Consider the following 16,256-nt stretch of genomic DNA (forward strand, 5'->3'; position numbering starts at 1 on the left):
ATGGAGATGGCATCCTGTAATCTAACAAGTAACGGACAGATATAGATCAAATTCTATAATATAGAATATAATAATAACAAAAAACGAATTGGATAATACCCAAGCAGTAACGGAATCATTGAATTCATAAATCAATCATTTAAAGCCAGTATAGGCGTCATATGTGCCCATATACCATACAACAAACTATCAAACTGTCTGTATGTCATTCTCTACAATAACACAAAATACAGTAACATATCAGTTCATGTATCAATATATTAAACCAAATAGTTCAGATATGCCTGTGTTTGGGCGAAGAGCGCTGATACATTATGGTTGTGTTGGTGCTCTTCCAAACCCTAATCAGATGACTTCACAACCTGTCCCTCCACACCCTGGCTCTGGTCCCCACACAGGGGGATGGGTGGCACATGGTCCCTTTCCATCCTGGTAAATATTTGGCATAAGAGAGGACAAAGTGTGGGGGAATTATAGATAGAAAGCCAAGCTTATCTTATTCCTGGCACGACTCCTGAAAAGTCACATTATTTGGAGTGGGGATGTGGTGCCAAACCGGTGGATAGGGCAGTCAGGGGTGGTGCTTTGGCCTTGGAGGGGAACCGGGGGTTTATATATTTGATCTCTGCCACCCCGCAGGTTAGAAGCTGCTCGCTCTTCACCTGTGAAACTGACTCCCTGCTCTTCCCTTCTCTCGGCCTGTCATCACCTGGTCCAAGTGTAAGTCTTGATCCAATCTCCATCTGGTCTAAGTCTTGTTTTCAGCTAGTGTCTGCCATGGGTCCTAGTTTAAGTCTGTCTTCAGATGGTCTTAGTTTAAGTCTGTATTCACCTTGTATTAGTTTAAGTCTGTCTTCAGCTGGTCTTAGTTTAAATCTGTATTCAGTTGGTCTTAGTTGAAGTCTGTGTTCAGGCGATCTTCACCAGGTCCTAGTTTAAATTCTGACTTCTCTTTAGTGTAAATCTGTCCTCGGCTGGTCTTTACCTGGCCCTAGTGTAACTAGTAGCCTGAATAGAAAGACCTGTAGGAGGCTTGCTTGAGTGATGGATTTAATTTGACCATTTTGATTCAAATTATGAACAGCACTGTGTGTTTAACATTAAAATACATAATAGTCAAGGATGACACAATAAAGCCAGAAGGATTATTTCCATTGTGGTCCCTGATAATCCTCCATGGTTTTCTAACCCCCGGTCTGTTTGTATTGTGCCCCGGCTGTTTGTCTGCATTAACACTCAAATTCTAAGTTCCGATCATCTCTTTCGGTTTGGTACTATATATTTTATACATTAATAATATTGAGTGTAATAATCATCACCATGTATATAAATAGTTAATGTTCCCAGATGGCAGATTTAAATGACGCTGGGCTGGGGGTCTACTGCTCGCCATTCTCTACCTTTGTGTTGTTCTCTACTAACCCCTCAGCATCGTAATCACTGATGTTATCCATAGTCACTCTTACTGGCACTGTATATATATAATAAAGTCCCCCTAATTTCTCGGATCGTAGTATTGTTTAATGATGTGGCTGACTCCAAAGACGTGCTACAATCAGGCGTCTTTTCTTTTCTTGTATTTCATGGTATTTCAATTTGTCCCATCCTGTGCATGTGTGATCCCATAGGGTGCGTTGCATCCCAAATATTTCTATATTGTTTAAATTCTATCTGGTGCGTGGTGTCAGGGATAGCTAGCAGGGTAGATCCTGGGGCTGTTACCTTAAAATTACGGCATAGTCAACCTGGATGCTAGGCTTATTCTTTATAAAGCTCACGTTGTGCAAGAGATGATAATTGATCATACCTTTCGTCTGAACAACATGAAAGGTATCAGAACTACATTAAGTAGTCCTTTCTGAGCTTTTCCTGAGGCTGGTTAGAATATTTAATAGGATGAATCTGAGAGTTAACAGTATTGTGTTGATGCCCACTCTCTTGCAGGACTTAGTAACCTCCCTTGCAGGTGACCACTAGCTGAAAACTGCAACCAGCTCTTGGCCCAAGGTGAAAAGGTAGTCAAGGCCCTTTGTTTTTCAAAGATGAAGATTCTAGCCTACTCCTACAATGTTTGCATTTCATCGCTCATACCTATCAGCTGTAATTAAATGATGAAAGCACATGACCTGACCAATGTGTGAAACATTGGAATGAAGTAACAGCTGCACTAATCTGACTGACTCCAAGCCTTGTTATGGCGATGTGATCACAACAGATGACCCTATCCCTCAGTGTGAGAGATAGGGCTCAAATCTGTAACTGCTGGAGTGATATTTCATAGAGAGATAGGATTAAAGATCTGTAACCACTTAGCAGGACCATCTCCAAAATGCTTTATCGCATTTAGAGACAGGGTTAACTTAAAAGACAAGTAACAGGTGTACTGCAGCGTTTAGCACACTTATATGTAGAGACGGGGTTAAAGACCTATAGCCTCTGTGTCGTAGCGTACAGCCTATGGAGACAGGGTTAAAGACCTATAGCCTCTGTGTCGTAGCGTACAGCCTATGGAGCAGGGTTAAAGACCTATAGCCTCTGTGTCGTAGCGTACAGCCTATGGAGCAGGGTTAAAGACCTATAGCCTCTGTGTCGTAGCGTACAGCCTATGGAGACAGGGTTAAAGACCTATAGCCTCTGTGTCGTAGCATACAGCCTATAGAGACAGGGTTAAGGACCTATAGCCTCTCTATCGTAGCGTACAGCGTCACCATGGGAGACGCGCAGATGGCCGTGTTCGGGCCGGCCGCATCGTTCCTCCGCAAGTCGGACAAGGACCGTATGGAGGCGTCCATGCGGGTGTTCGACATGAAGAAGGAGTGCTTCGTCCCAGACCCGGTGGAGGAGTTCGTCAAGGCCTCCGTCATCAGCCGGGAAGGAGACATGGCCACCGTGGAGACAGCGAACGGCAAGGTCAGAGGTCGTTCCCTTTCCCTGATGGGTCAAGTGTTGGCATCTGGAACAAAGTGGTGCAGAAAAACAGATTGATGCATTTTTTATACTTTAATACCTGGAGGAGCCTATTGTCAATAACGACACGAGGAAAAGGTTTGTAGACCTATGCTAAATTGTTAGGGTTAGGGTCTAGCACATGTGGGAGTAAATCCTTCTAATTCATACAATTTATAATTAAAATCAGATACTGCTAGACAGAGAATTTTGAAGAGGTACCGCTGTGTATCCCGTTACAAAGGTCAGTCCGGTTCTGTAATGCTCCCTTGCTACTTGCAGAGCCCAGTGCTTGTTAATCTAAGTGAGAATCTGCTACTGCTCAAGAGGGAATTAATAAGTGAGTGTAAATGCTGTGATGCCGTGAAAGCATCGCTGGTCTGCACATGGCATTAAGCAACACGTTGACAAAGTCATTGTAACAGATTTGATTAAACCCTTATTTTTCTACATACCCCTCAAATGTATTTCTAAATAAATATTCAATCAATCCTGCAGAATCCCTTTTTTTGCCATTAGTTCCCGCAGGCTTTCTAATGATTATCGTGCCAACATTTTGTAATGCTGTCTTCATTCCTCCCCAGACGGTCACACTCAAACAGGTGGATCTTCTGCAACAGAACCCTCCCAAGTTTGACAAGATCGAGGACATGGCCATGCTGACCTTCCTCCACGAGCCCGCCGTGCTGTTCAACCTCAAAGAGCGTTACGCAGCGTGGATGATCTACGTGAGTCCTCTCTTCACCCGTCTCTTTGTTTCATTTGTTTACTTTCTGCAGAGTTGCTTTGACTGCATATAGTATATTGTATGTACTTGCATGATGTTGTGAGGTTGAATGTGCTATTGAATAAAGTGTTAAAAGCGCCAGCTAAATAAATGTAACCTGATGTAAAGCTAGAGTTTTTTTTATACATTCATACATTTTGAGAGCATCCTCTATTCCTTCAGACGTACTCGGGGCTGTTCTGTGTGACGGTCAACCCCTACAAAGCGCTGCCCGTCTACCACCAAGAAGTGGTGGTGGCCTACAGAGGAAAGAAGAGGAGTGAAGCTCCTCCTCATATCTTCTCCATCTCTGACAACGCCTACCAGTACATGCTGGCAGGTGAGTAATGGGCACTGTGATCTTTGTTCTTCTCAAATGTACATCAAGCCCAAGTACGGATCTTTACCATGAACAATATGCATGTTTCTTTTTTTCCAGACAGAGAAAACCAGTCAATTCTGATCACGTGCGTAGCATTGATGATTCATTAATAAACAATATTGTCTGATGAGGATTAACCATCTTATCCATCTAATGTACATTAATCCTACTTGGTTGTGAATCCAGTGGAGAATCCGGTGCAGGAAAGACTGTCAACACCAAGCGTGTGATCCAGTATTTTGCCAGCATCGCCGCTTCAGGCAAGAAGGACACCAAGAAGGAGGTCACTACCTGTTTGTATTGATTTAGATTTGACATTGTCCTCATCCTAGTTTCATTTAATCTAAAACACTCCCCTTTGTCACAGGGTACATTGGAGGATCAAATCATCCAAGCTAACCCAGCTCTAGAGGCCTTTGGAAACGCTAAAACCATCAGGAATGACAACTCCTCGAGATTTGTATGTTTTTTTCATATATGTATAGCAGAATTTGATTGTTAGCTGTAAATGTCTCCCAAAAAAATATGACAATCTGCATGCACAACAATTACAGTCAATTCTTAAACCAAACATTTCCTTTTTTTTTAGGGCAAATTCATCCGAATTCATTTTGACACGCGAGGGAAGCTAGCCTCTGCCGATATTGAAACATGTAAGATCATAATTTTCTATTCAGCTCAAGATGTTGGGGGGATTTACTCATGACTTATTACCTCTAAATTATATACTTGCCAGACCTTCTGGAGAAGTCTCGTGTGACCTTCCAGCTCAAGGCTGAGAGAGATTACCACATCTTCTACCAGATTCTGTCACAGAAAAAGCCTGAACTTCTTGGTTAGTATGAAGGAGGCCCAAAGAAAAAGGCCCAAATATTTATTCAAATGTTCTTTTAAACAAATTGAATATCCAATTTTAGCAGGTTTAGCATTGATGTATCACAATACTACTACTACTATTCTAAATATCCTAATGCCTGCCTTCTGAATCCCACCTCTGCTCTCTAGAGATGCTTCTGGTCACCAACAACCCATATGACTACGCCTTCATCTCCCAGGGGGAAACCCAAGTCGCCTCCATCGACGATGCAGAAGAACTGATGGCAACAGACGTCAGTCCCATTGTTGTTTTCATTTCACCCTCTGGAGTTTGAGAACCAGTACATTTATAATAGGGAACACGGCATGAAGTATAATGTAGAGGTCAAAACTTGACCGGGCACCGAAGAATAAACGTTATCGCCTGACTGGGCATGGGATGCATTTGAAAGATTAAAAGAAATCTCTGTTGATTCAGGAAATCACTGATTTTTGTCTGACTCCTGGTTGACCTGTCTTGGTAGAGCGCCTTTGATGTGCTGGGCTTCACTCAAGAGGAGAAGAACACTGTGTACAAGCTGACAGGGGCCATCATGCATCATGGCAACATGAAGTTCAAGCAGAAGCAGCGAGAGGAGCAGGCGGAGGCTGACTGCTCTGAGGGTGAAGACATTTTCTATTCCCTTTTTATTCCATTCAATCCCGGCAAAAGGATAAATAAAAAATGAATGACCTTATCTTTAACACACTCTAAATATTTCCACCATAAAGTGGCTGACAAAGTTGCCTATCTGATGGGCCTGAACTCTGCGGACCTCATCAAGGCTCTCTGTCATCCAAGAGTCAAAGTAGGGAACGAGTGGGTCACAAAGGGACAAACAGTCGACCAGGTGAGTTGACTGGACATTATGATTAAACATATGGAGGATTATATGTGATCACTTAACACACATACACTGACATACTACATCATTTGTTGACATTTAACAGTTATGTGGGTATTGATTCACTGTTCCTCAGGTGAGCTACGCTGTTGGAGCTCTGTCTAAAGCAGTGTACGAGAAGATGTTCCTGTGGATGGTGGTGAGAATAAACCAATCGCTGGAGACCAAGCAGCCTCGCCAGTACTTTATTGGCGTGTTGGACATTGCTGGATTTGAGATCTTCGACGTGAGTGATAACATCCTAGCTCAATAGTGAACAAGCAGCAATGATCATTGGCCGACAGTGGCAAGTGTGAGAGTTTAAGCATGTTCTCCTGTTCTTCTTCAAGTACAACACCTTCGAGCAGCTCTGCATCAACTTCACCAATGAAAAACTGCAACAGTTCTTCAACCACCACATGTTTGTGCTGGAGCAAGAGGAGTACAAGAAAGAGGGCATTGAATGGACTTTCATTGACTTCGGTATGGACTTGCAGGCCTGTATTGATCTGATTGAAAAGGTAAGATATGGCAATAGTTCCCAATTGATTAAGTGGCCAAATACATATATGATGTATAATAATATATATTAAATTACCCACCTTTTCCTCTCCTTAGCCCATGGGCATAATGTCCATCCTTGAAGAGGAGTGCATGTTCCCTAAGGCCAGTGATGCCACATTCAAGGCCAAGCTATATGACAACCACCTGGGGAAATCCAACAACTTCCAGAAGCCTAGGCTTGTCAAGGGGAAACCAGAGGCCCATTTTGCCCTCGGTCACTATGCTGGTGTCGTTGATTACAACATCAATAATTGGCTGGTGAAGAACAAGGATCCCCTCAATGAAACTGTTGTGGGACTTTACCAGAAGTCTGCCCTCAAGCTACTTTCTGTCATTTTTATGGGCTATGCTGGAGCCGAATCGGGTACTTTCTCCTTACTTTTTACTTTACTTTACTCACCGACCATCAGATACAGACATAGTATATCATATATTGTGGAATACCGAGAGCATGTTTTGTCTTGACAGCAACGGCGGATAAGAAAGAGAAAAAGAAAAAAGGGGCATCATTCCAAACTGTGTCGGCTCTTCATAGGGTATTGTGTGACATTTATGTTACTTGTTAGAGAAGTAAAGTCTATTAGCAGTTAATAGCTACAACATAGGAGAGTGAGAATCACTCACATTCTTCCAAACCTTTGATGACCTAACAGGAGAACCTGAACAAGCTGATGACCAACTTGAGGTCTACACACCCTCATTTTGTCCGCTGCATCATCCCCAATGAGAGCAAGATTCCTGGGGCCATGGAGAACCCTCTGGTGATGCACCAGCTACGCTGTAATGGTGTGCTGGAAGGCATCAGGATCTGCAGGAAGGGCTTCCCCAACAGGATCCTGTATGGGGATTTCCGACAGAGGTAATATCTTCATTGTAACGGGATACAGCCTAATTTTAAGGTTGTGAAGTTGATCATTGTAAATATGGCCAGTGCAGATACCGCATCCTGAACCCTGCTGCTATCCCTGAGGGACAGTTCATCGACAGCAGGAAGGGAGCAGAGAAGCTATTGGGCTCTCTGGAGATTGATCATAATCAGTACAAGTTTGGACACACCAAGGTACAGTAAAATATGGTACAGTAGGGTATAGTACAAACACTAGTGTCTCGGAAGCTAAAACATCTGAGAAACTATTTTCCAGAAGGCAATTTTATCAAAAGCTGTGAGCATAATGCATAAATGTTTTTGATTCAATATCATCATAACATAAGCAAGAGCTTGAATCTCAAGGCCATAACATGGATTTTCTCAGGTGTTCTTCAAGGCTGGTCTGCTGGGTCTGCTAGAGGAAATGAGAGATGAGCGTCTGTCAAAGATAATCACTGGGATTCAGGCCAGATCTCGCGGCCTCTTGTCTCGCATTGAGTACCAGAAGATCGTGGAGCGCAGGTATCCGTAGCTTCTTATTTCTTTAGATACGAGAGCTTAATAAATGTGACGGTATTCGGTGGTACACTTATCATCATTGTTTTCTCTTCAGAGATGCACTACTGGTAATCCAGTGGAACATCCGTGCCTTCATGGGAGTGAAGAACTGGCCCTGGATGAAGCTGTACTTCAAGATCAAACCTCTGCTGAGATCGGCAGAGTCAGAGAAAGAGATGGCCAACATGAAGGAAGAATTCCTGAAGTTGAAGGAGGCTTACGCTAAGTCAGAGGCTCGCAGGAAGGAACTAGAGGAAAAAATGGTGTCTCTTCTCCAAGAGAAGAACGACCTGCATCTCAGTGTTCAAGCTGTGAGAATATTTTGAATAGTGTTATTTTTCCGCTTTATTATTTAAGAATGTATTAAAATAAATAATAAAAATATAATTTTTTCTCCGGTAGGAGCAAGACAATCTTTGTGATGCAGAAGAGCGATGTGAGGGCCTGATCAAAAACAAGATCCAATTAGAGGCCAAATCTAAGGAGCTAACTGAGAGACTGGAGGATGAGGAAGAGATGAACGCTGAACTGACAGCTAAGAAGAGGAAGCTGGAGGATGAGTGCTCTGAGTTGAAGAAGGATATAGATGACTTGGAGCTAACGCTGGCAAAGGTGGAGAAAGAGAAGCATGCAACTGAGAACAAGGTAGGACAAATCCTTTGACAATCCTGAGAATCATAGATGCAGTATTGTAATTTCATCTTAACATTGACAAATCATGGCCACATTTGTAGGTGAAGAACCTAGTGGAGGAAATGGCTTGTCTGGATGAAATCATAGCCAAGCTCACCAAGGAGAAGAAAGCCTTACAGGAGGCTCATCAGCAAACACTGGATGACCTACAGAGTGAGGAAGACAAAGTCAACACTCTGACCAAGGCCAAAGCCAAGCTGGAGCAGCAAGTGGATGATGTAAGAGTCAAATTCAAAAATATCATAAAAAATGTGATTGAAAGCATCTATCGAAAATCAGCAAAAATGAATATGTACTTCACCTTCTTTGTGTACTTTACGTCAACCATTCATAGCTCGAGGGATCTCTTGAGCAAGAGAAGAAGGTCCGAATGGACCTTGAAAGAGCCAAGAGAAAGCTGGAGGGGGACCTGAAGCTGACCCAGGAGTGTGTGATGGACCTGGAGAATGACAAGCAACAGCTGGAGGAGCGTCTCAAAAAGTAGGATTGGACAAAAGCAATGCTTTTTCTTTCATCTTTATTTTTTTTTTCAAAATTCTTAATAATGAAATGAATACTTTTTCCAGAAAAGACTTTGAAGTCAGTCAACTAAACAGCAAACTTGAAGACGAACAATCCATAATTATTCAGCTCCAGAAAAAATTGAAGGAGTTGCAGGTAGAACACAAACCATCATCTTACCTAAAATGATCATTATGATGTGATATGAAATTATACAATGTATAATTTTGTATTAGGCTCGTGTAGAAGAACTGGAAGAGGAGCTTGAGGCAGAGCGAGCTGCCCGAGCCAAGGTGGAGAAACAGAGAGCAGACTTGGCCAGAGAGCTGGAGGAGATCAGTGAGAGGCTGGAGGAGGCTGGCGGAGCAACATCTGCCCAGATTGAGATGAACAAGAAGAGGGAAGCCGAGTTCCTGAAGCTCCGCAGAGACCTTGAAGAGGCCACTCTGCAACACGAGTCTACCGCTGCCACACTCCGGAAGAAGCAAGCTGACAGTGTGGCCGATCTTGGGGAGCAGATCGACAACCTGCAGAGAGTCAAGCAGAAGCTGGAGAAGGAGAAGAGCGAGCTCAGACTGGAGCTGGACGATGTGGTCTCCAACATGGAACATACGGTGAAGTCTAAGGTATGTGAATCCTCGGCAGAAGATTACCAGAAAAATAAATAATGGTTTGCAAATGGAAAAAACTCTTTAAGAGATTTTATTCAAAGGAACATATTGTAAAGCTGGGGTGTTCTTCATGTCTTTTAAGATCAACTTGGAGAAAAGTAGCAGAACTATGGAAGATCAGATGAATGAATACAGAATCAAGTGTGAGGAATACCAAAGATCTATCAATGACTTTGTAACTCAAAGGGGAAAACTTCAGGCTGAAAATGGTCAGTATGGCATTGTTACTACTATCAACTGTTATTTTGATTTTAGAATAATTTCTATTTAACAAAGCTTCATTTGTGAATTTCAAGGTGAGTTTTCAAGACAGCTGGAAGAGAAAGAATCTCTTGTCTCGCAACTGACCAGAGGAAAGACTTCTTACAGCCAGCAGCTTGAAGATCTGAAAAGGCAGTTGGAAGAGGAAGTCAAGGTACACAACCGGAAAATGTTAAACTTAGTCTTAGTCTTAGTCTGAGTGATGTGTCATTTAATTATCCTTCTCCAAATGTATTCAGGCCAAGAATGCATTAGCCCATGCAGTGCAGTCCTCCCGCCATGACTGCGACCTGCTGAGAGAGCAGTATGAGGAGGAGCAGGAGGCCAAGGCTGAGCTCCAGCGCAGCATGTCCAAGGCTAACTCAGAGGTGGCTCAGTGGAGAACCAAGTATGAAACTGATGCCATCCAGAGGACTGAGGAACTAGAGGAGGCCAAGTAAGTGTATTTGACTTTTCACAAATAAACGTGACATTATTAGGAATAAGTTATTCAAGCAAGCTCAAATAAGATAGTCTTCAATACGATTATGACTTCTCTTATCACTGCCATGAAGAGAGGAGAGGAATCTATTGAATATGGTGCATTCAATGAAGACTGGATATTTCTTCCACAGGAAGAAGCTGGCCCAGCGTCTTCAGGATGCTGAGGAGGCTGTGGAGGCAGTCAATGCTAAATGTTCCTCCCTGGAGAAGACCAAACACAGACTGCAGAATGAGATTGAAGATCTCATGGTGGATGTGGAGAGGTCTAATGCTGCTGCTGCCGCTCTGGACAAAAAGCAAAGAAACTTTGACAAAGTATAACACATTTGCCAAATTTCATTGAACTTGCTTTTGAAATGCTCATTGAACCTAAGAACATATTTACATTAATTGATGATTAAAAATTATGAAAATTATGAGAAGAAAAAAAACATGAATTCCGCTATATTTGTACATGTAGGTCCTATCTGAGTGGAAGCAGAAGTTTGAGGAGTCTCAGTGTGAGCTGGAGAGCTCCCAGAAGGAGGCACGCTCTCTGAGCACTGAACTCTTCAAACTGAAGAACTCCTACGAGGAATCTCTGGATCACCTGGAGACCATGAAGAGAGAGAACAAGAACCTCCAAGGTAATGTCTCTGAATGCTTTTGCTGTGACGCAAAGTCCATCATGAACAACATTAATGTGATTTCCCTCTCATGTGATTGACAGAGGAGGTTTCTGACCTTACTGAGCAACTCGGTGAGGGCTCAAAGACCATTCATGAGTTAGAGAAGATCCGAAAGCAGATGGATCAAGAAAAGAGTGAGATTCAAGCTGCTCTTGAGGAAGCAGAGGTATGGGTGAAATATTCTGTAAATATGGTTCCCATTAATTAATAATATATTATTGATCAAGGGTGGAGAAATGCTAGTTTAAAGTGTGTGAGAGTAAAAATTACTCTGAAGTGAATACCATATCATTGAATCTAGGCTTCCCTTGAGCATGAGGAGGGCAAGATTCTCAGAGCCCAGTTGGAGTTTAACCAGATAAAGGCTGAGATTGAACGCAAGATGGCGGAGAAGGATGAGGAGATGGAGCAGAGCAAGAAGAACATGCAGAGGAACATTGATACCCTGCAGAGCTCTCTGGAGTCAGAAACCCGCAGCAGGAATGAGGCCCTGCGCATAAAGAAGAAGATGGAGGGAGACCTCAATGAGATGGAGATCCAGCTCAGCCAGGCCAACCGGCAGGCGTCTGAAGCTCAGAAGCAGCTCAAGTCTGTCCATGCTCATCTCAAGGTACGTCAATTTAATGTGTTAAATGTAACTATGTACTACTTCTTGCCCTGGTAGGAAACATTAAATTAAGTATACATTTCATCCCATCTAAAGGACTGTCAGATTCAGCTGGACGAATCTCTTCGGTCCAATGATGATCTGAAGGAGAACATTGCAATGGTTGAAAGGCGTAACAACCTGATGCAGGCTGAACTGGAGGAGCTCAGGGCCTTGGTGGAACAAACCGAGCGAGCTCGCAAGCTTGCTGAGCAGGAGCTCCTTGATGTCACTGAGAGGGTGCAGCTACTTCACTCACAGGTACAGTCAATCCTTCAGAGATGTATGCAATTTAGTTGCATGGCAGTGTTATCTAAAAGTGATTTTAAACATCTGTTGTCCAGAACACCAGCCTGATAAACCAGAAGAAGAAGCTGGAGGCCGATTCGTCCCAGCTTCAGTCTGAGGTCGAGGAGGCTGTGCAGGAGTGCAGGAATGCTGAGGAAAAGGCCAAGAAGGCCATTACTGATGCGGCCATGATGGCAGAGGAGCTGAAGAAGGAGCAGGACACCAGCTCTCACCTGGAGCGCATGAAGAAGAACATGGAGCAGACCATCAAGGACCTGCAGCACCGCCTGGATGAGGCTGAGCAGATTGCTATGAAGGGGGGCAAGAAGCAGATCCAGAAGCTCGAGAACAGGGTGAGTGAGCCAAGGATTTAAATGTAATGGAGCACAATTAGAACAAGGGATTTTTATCACTTCCTCTTATTCCAGGTGAAGGAACTAGAGAATGAAGTTGAAGCAGAGCAGAAGAAGAACGGTGAGGCGATCAAGGGGATTCGCAAATATGAACGTCGCCTCAAGGAGCTGACCTACCAGGTTTGCACCTCAGAGTTTACATCCTCCTCGCCACAGCGTCATCCTTATCACAGCATCCCCAGATTTAAATTTCAACCCAAAGATGCTGAAATGACTGTTCTCACTATAAACAGACTGAGGAGGATCGTAAGAACGTGGCTCGTCTCGAAGACCTGGTAGACAAGCTGCAGCTGAAGGTCAAAGCCTACAAGAGGACATCTGAGGAGGCTGTAAGTCCATAACAGAAAATAATACTCACACCCGGCTTTTGTGCATCCATGTCATATGAGCACAGGCAGCAATTGTGATCATCTGAATTCCACAGGAGGAACAGGCCAACACCCACCTGGGCAAGTTCCGTAAGCTGCAGCATGAGCTGGACGAGGCTGAGGAGAGAGCGGACATCGCTGAGACACAGGTCAACAAGCTGAGGGCCAAGAGCCGCGACGGGGGCTCCAAGGTAGGTAGCGAGGCTCAACTGTGCATGACACTGTGACTCCAGTAGATGCTGCCCCCTGTCGGCTCCCCGTCTCTTAAATGCTTCATGGTGTACACATACATGCTGTATAACCCATGTACTTATTGCTGATACTAATCGAAACCCATGAAACCTCACTAATATAAACCCCATCGAAACTTAACAAATGTTTCTTTTGTCTTTCCTTCCCCACTTCCCCTTGCTTTCACAGAAAGGGTTTGATGAGGAGTGAAGCTCTGGATACTTCCTGCAATCCTATGTATACTGTGTGTAGTACAATGCTCACCACATATAGGGTTCAATAAAAACTCATCATGCAAAAACCTGCTGTATCCTACTTCTTATATCTCAATAACTAAAATAAAGGATTCCAACAGAACAAAATCACAATCGTTCAAATTACAGCGGGCAAAATAATAACATGCTGACTGACATGAAGACATTTAGTTACTATTCCCGAACAAGCTGATTTGTAGAAGTTTTCTTGTTGTGCTTACTAAATCAAAATTGTTTGGCTGCTGCTCCCGTTGATGCTATTATCTAACAAATACACTGCCCAAGATGTTACTGGGATAAGAGTTGAGGCAAAAGGCCAGATGCCAGGCAAATAAAAACACCTTGGAAACCAGTAAATAGGGAGGGAAGAGTTTCGCAAGGAAGTACAAAGGTAAGGTGAGGATAGCTTCAACAATGCGGCAGAGAAAACAAATTGCAGTTTTTAAAATAGCACTTGAAAAAACACAGGGCCAGGGCCCCAAGATCAACAATAGCCTGCTCTTCTCTGGGGCCTGTGATAATGGCATGGATAATGACCAGCAGCTGGCCCTGCTGAATCCCTGTCTGCCTCAGACTATTCCCCTACTCAAAATGGCAACAGAGACCATCTCAACAAACCATCCTTAGAAGCACATTGCATTCACAATCTATTTATAACTGTAGATTTAGTCATTGATTATTTATAATCGGGCTGTTTTATAAACCAGGCCAACCTAACTTTACATTACTTGGTGAAAAAAATTATATTTACGATATACATAAAACACATATTTTATGCAAATACTAATGACGGGGCTCTGATACAGATTGGAATTATACTGTATGCAGGATTAAATTCAGACCAGGCAATAAAGCTTAAATCCAGAATTCACAACATAGAGCATATATAAAATTGCAATTTGTTAATCCAGGCAGAATTTGAGCATTGTTGATGGGTAAAAATAAATACCTGTTTCTACGTAGTGACTGGGCACCCTCAGCCCGCCAGTGCTATACATGCGCATCTGTCATTGTATGGGATTTACCTTGGGGCTATATGAGGGTAGAGACTGATAATAACTTAGGTGGACCAGACTTTTGAGCAAACAAAGGAAGCGCTTTGAGATCTCTTATTACCCATCCAACAGGCTTAAAACAAGCGGCATGGTTTCGTGTCCAAATAATAATCAGAGTACAAGTTATATGCCTAGGTTGTAATAGGTTATTATATGTATTAGTTGCAACCAAGCTATTTAAAAAGGTTCCTCATACACAGACATTTAGAAAGCCATAGACTTGGACCAAGAACATGAATAAGGGGCCTCTGTGTCTGGACAAGGTGTTAATGTGTCTTCTGTCAGCGTAGCCCACGGGTCAAACTAGCAACATGCTACAAATGTACAGAAGTCAGGCCAACAACAACAACTGCAGATTTAATAGGTGCCAAGGCACTCCCTAGGCAGTGGCATGCTGTCAAAATCCTCAGTCTAAAGAATGGTTTGTATGTTATACGAGAAGATGATATATGATTTTCTTATATTTAGTTATTCCTATATCACAATTATTGTTGATTGTGTTTACAAGGTGAATGTTTGACCATGATTTAAAAGTCCATTTAAGAATATTTGTATGATAAACAGTTCTTTGAAGGCACAGATTTGACACCCACTAAACATATATCATGTTTCCTCTTATGAGTTTTAAATATAAGTGTGTATGAACTTTAAAATCAATGAAGATCCATTGCTTCTCCAGTAATGGTGGGAGGATTGACATGCGGTAAGTGGCAGGTCGTGTTATCTGCGCACCAGGTCATTAGAGGTGCATGGAATCTGTCAGCCCCCCTATTTGGCAGCGTGACGCCAGTTGAAAGTAATAGGGCCAGCGGCGCTGTGAGATTGGAAATTATCTCTACACTTGTCAGCAGTTGTTGACCCTCTCTATATCTTTTGACCTTTGAAGGGGACAGGGATTATTAGTAGAAGTGACTGCACACAATGTCCTTCCACATTGGATTCCATCTCTTGAAAGAAATTTCTGATAAAAAAAGACTTGTTTGATTTGCCTTTGATCGCACACTTTCAGAGTAACTTTCTTTTTTTAACGCATCAACTTTATTTATTTGCGGAGGAATTTCCCATCTTAAGACCTGAAGAATTAGCCGCTGTGAAGTCAAAACAGTTCAGCTTAGAGGCTGACTCAACAGTCTTTTAAATGTATAAATATATAACAAAAACCACAGGCCACAGTAGATACCAGTCATGCTTCTCGGTTCTTGGTTGTGGTTTGTTTACATGTAAGGCAACACTTCTGTCTGTCATCTGTCCCTCGTTGATCCGATGGCCAAACCCTGAATATGCCTCAGCCACCCCGGGCTGCGCTCCTCAATCCATAAGGAGCGCCTTAACGGAATCTCACGCGTCTATATCGGTCCCCCTAGAAACAATGCCATGTCACCGACCGACGAAGGGAATGCTTTATAGCAGCCCGGTGATAATGGAGAGGGCTTCAATGTTGACCTTTGCATTTCATTGTCGCAATGCTGGGGTCTGCGCTCGGTCCTCCACTGTGGGCCATCAGTCCTGCCATTCATCCTCCAGACACGCATGTCACCTGTGGTATGGCTCGGCGGGAGCTGCCCCACACTTGCCGCCTGGTTAATCTCACAGACTCATGTTCTTTATTTAGACCCGCCCACTGGGTATCTGATGGCAGCTTTTGCTACGGAAGGAAAAAAGGCCATCCTCTGATAAAGCCATCCAAAACTGGCTCCGCCAAAGCCCTCTTTGTAACTGAGAACGTGAATGACATATTGCCCTTATCTCCACAAATATACCCGGCATACATCTTTTGTGTTGGTTAAATATACCATAGGTGTACATGTATTCTCCCCTTAGTATTAGCCATGTACACACACATACTGTATGTGCACACATATCTATATATATGTATTTAGTTTTTGCTAACCCTAACCCTA

General features: G+C 43.1%; 1 protein-coding gene across 1 annotated transcript; it reads left to right on the forward strand.

Annotated features, from left to right (window-relative positions):
* Positions 1-563: 563 nt before the first annotated feature.
* Positions 564-13,347, forward strand: LOC132463098 (myosin-7-like). The gene is made up of 39 exons (XM_060059033.1): positions 564-720; positions 1,945-2,015; positions 2,696-2,910; positions 3,531-3,674; positions 3,896-4,052; positions 4,152-4,179; positions 4,281-4,377; positions 4,462-4,554; positions 4,684-4,747; positions 4,831-4,929; positions 5,100-5,203; positions 5,435-5,573; positions 5,682-5,800; positions 5,931-6,080; positions 6,184-6,354; positions 6,452-6,761; positions 6,866-6,933; positions 7,051-7,256; positions 7,334-7,457; positions 7,651-7,787; positions 7,879-8,134; positions 8,226-8,468; positions 8,558-8,734; positions 8,851-8,996; positions 9,083-9,173; positions 9,254-9,643; positions 9,771-9,897; positions 9,985-10,103; positions 10,189-10,385; positions 10,564-10,747; positions 10,893-11,058; positions 11,142-11,266; positions 11,402-11,710; positions 11,804-12,007; positions 12,091-12,387; positions 12,463-12,567; positions 12,681-12,776; positions 12,872-13,006; positions 13,236-13,347. The coding sequence occupies exons 3-39, from the start codon at positions 2,710-2,712 to the stop codon at positions 13,254-13,256; spliced, it is 5,799 nt and encodes a 1,932-aa protein (XP_059915016.1). The 5' UTR covers positions 564-720; positions 1,945-2,015; positions 2,696-2,709; the 3' UTR covers positions 13,257-13,347.
* The last annotated feature ends 2,909 nt before the right edge of the window (positions 13,348-16,256 follow it).

This window comes from Gadus macrocephalus, chromosome 8 (assembly GCF_031168955.1).
Source record: "Gadus macrocephalus chromosome 8, ASM3116895v1".
NCBI lineage: Eukaryota > Metazoa > Chordata > Actinopteri > Gadiformes > Gadidae > Gadus > Gadus macrocephalus.

What these genes read in the sequence shown, in the direction of transcription:
- LOC132463098 (XM_060059033.1), top strand. Translation starts at nt 2,710, where the DNA reads ATGGGAGACGCGCAGATGGCCGTGTTCGGGCCGGCCGCATCGTTCCTC. An exon ending in AGAGGACATCTGAGGAGGCT is followed by an intron (nt 12,777 to 12,871) that starts GTAAGTCCATAA and finishes TGAATTCCACAG; the next exon opens with GAGGAACAGGCCAACACCCA. An exon ending in GCCGCGACGGGGGCTCCAAG is followed by an intron (nt 13,007 to 13,235) that starts GTAGGTAGCGAG and finishes TTGCTTTCACAG; the next exon opens with AAAGGGTTTGATGAGGAGTG.